The 552-nt window shown below is 72.3% G+C and overlaps 1 protein-coding gene across 4 annotated transcripts in view; it reads left to right on the forward strand.

Annotated features, from left to right (window-relative positions):
• JOSD2 (Josephin domain containing 2) overlaps positions 1-546 on the forward strand; it is a 3453-nt gene extending 2907 nt beyond the window's left edge. For all 4 annotated transcript variants that reach the window (XM_039878568.1, XM_039878567.1, XM_039878566.1 and 1 more), the window contains exon 4: positions 317-546. In XM_039878568.1, coding sequence (XP_039734502.1) covers positions 317-515 — 199 coding nt within the window. In that variant the 3' untranslated portion in view covers positions 516-546. The remainder of the gene's footprint in view (positions 1-316) is intronic.
• The last annotated feature ends 6 nt before the right edge of the window (positions 547-552 follow it).

Raw genomic sequence — 552 nt, forward strand, 5'->3', positions numbered from 1 at the left:
GGTTGGTGGGGGGAGCGTGTGGCGGATGATGCGCAGATCAGTGGCGGACACGTGACGCGTGGGTGGGAGCTGGGGAGGCGGTGGTAGGAGGCTTGGGTGGGCGGATGGCAGTTGCTTGTGGTTGACTGAGGGCTTCTGATGGCTGAGTGGGTGGGTGACGGGTGGGTGACGGGCGGGTGGAGAGTGAGTCCGCGCTGGGGGGGAGGACGGACGGGCGAGCTGAAGGAGGCGGGGCGGGCTGACTCCCAGGCCAGCCGGGCCACACGCGTTCGGCACGTCGGGCGCTGACCACGGGGTCCCCGCCCCGCCCCCACAGGCCCCTGTCTCAGCTGGCCCTGCCGCAGGTGCTGGGGCTGATCCTCAACCTGCCCTCGCCCGTGTCGCTGGGGCTGCTGTCGCTGCCGCTGCGCCGGCGGCACTGGGTGGCCCTGCGCCAGGTGAATGGCATCTACTACAACCTGGACTCCAAGCTGCGGGCGCCCGAGGTCCTGGGGGACGAGGACGGCGTCAGGTGAGGGCAGGCGACCGGGCCCCTCGCCGCGAGCGGCAGGG

This window comes from Pteropus medius, unplaced genomic scaffold, assembly GCF_902729225.1.
Source record: "Pteropus medius unplaced genomic scaffold, Ma_sr-lr_union100, whole genome shotgun sequence".
Classification (NCBI taxonomy): domain Eukaryota; kingdom Metazoa; phylum Chordata; class Mammalia; order Chiroptera; family Pteropodidae; genus Pteropus; species Pteropus medius.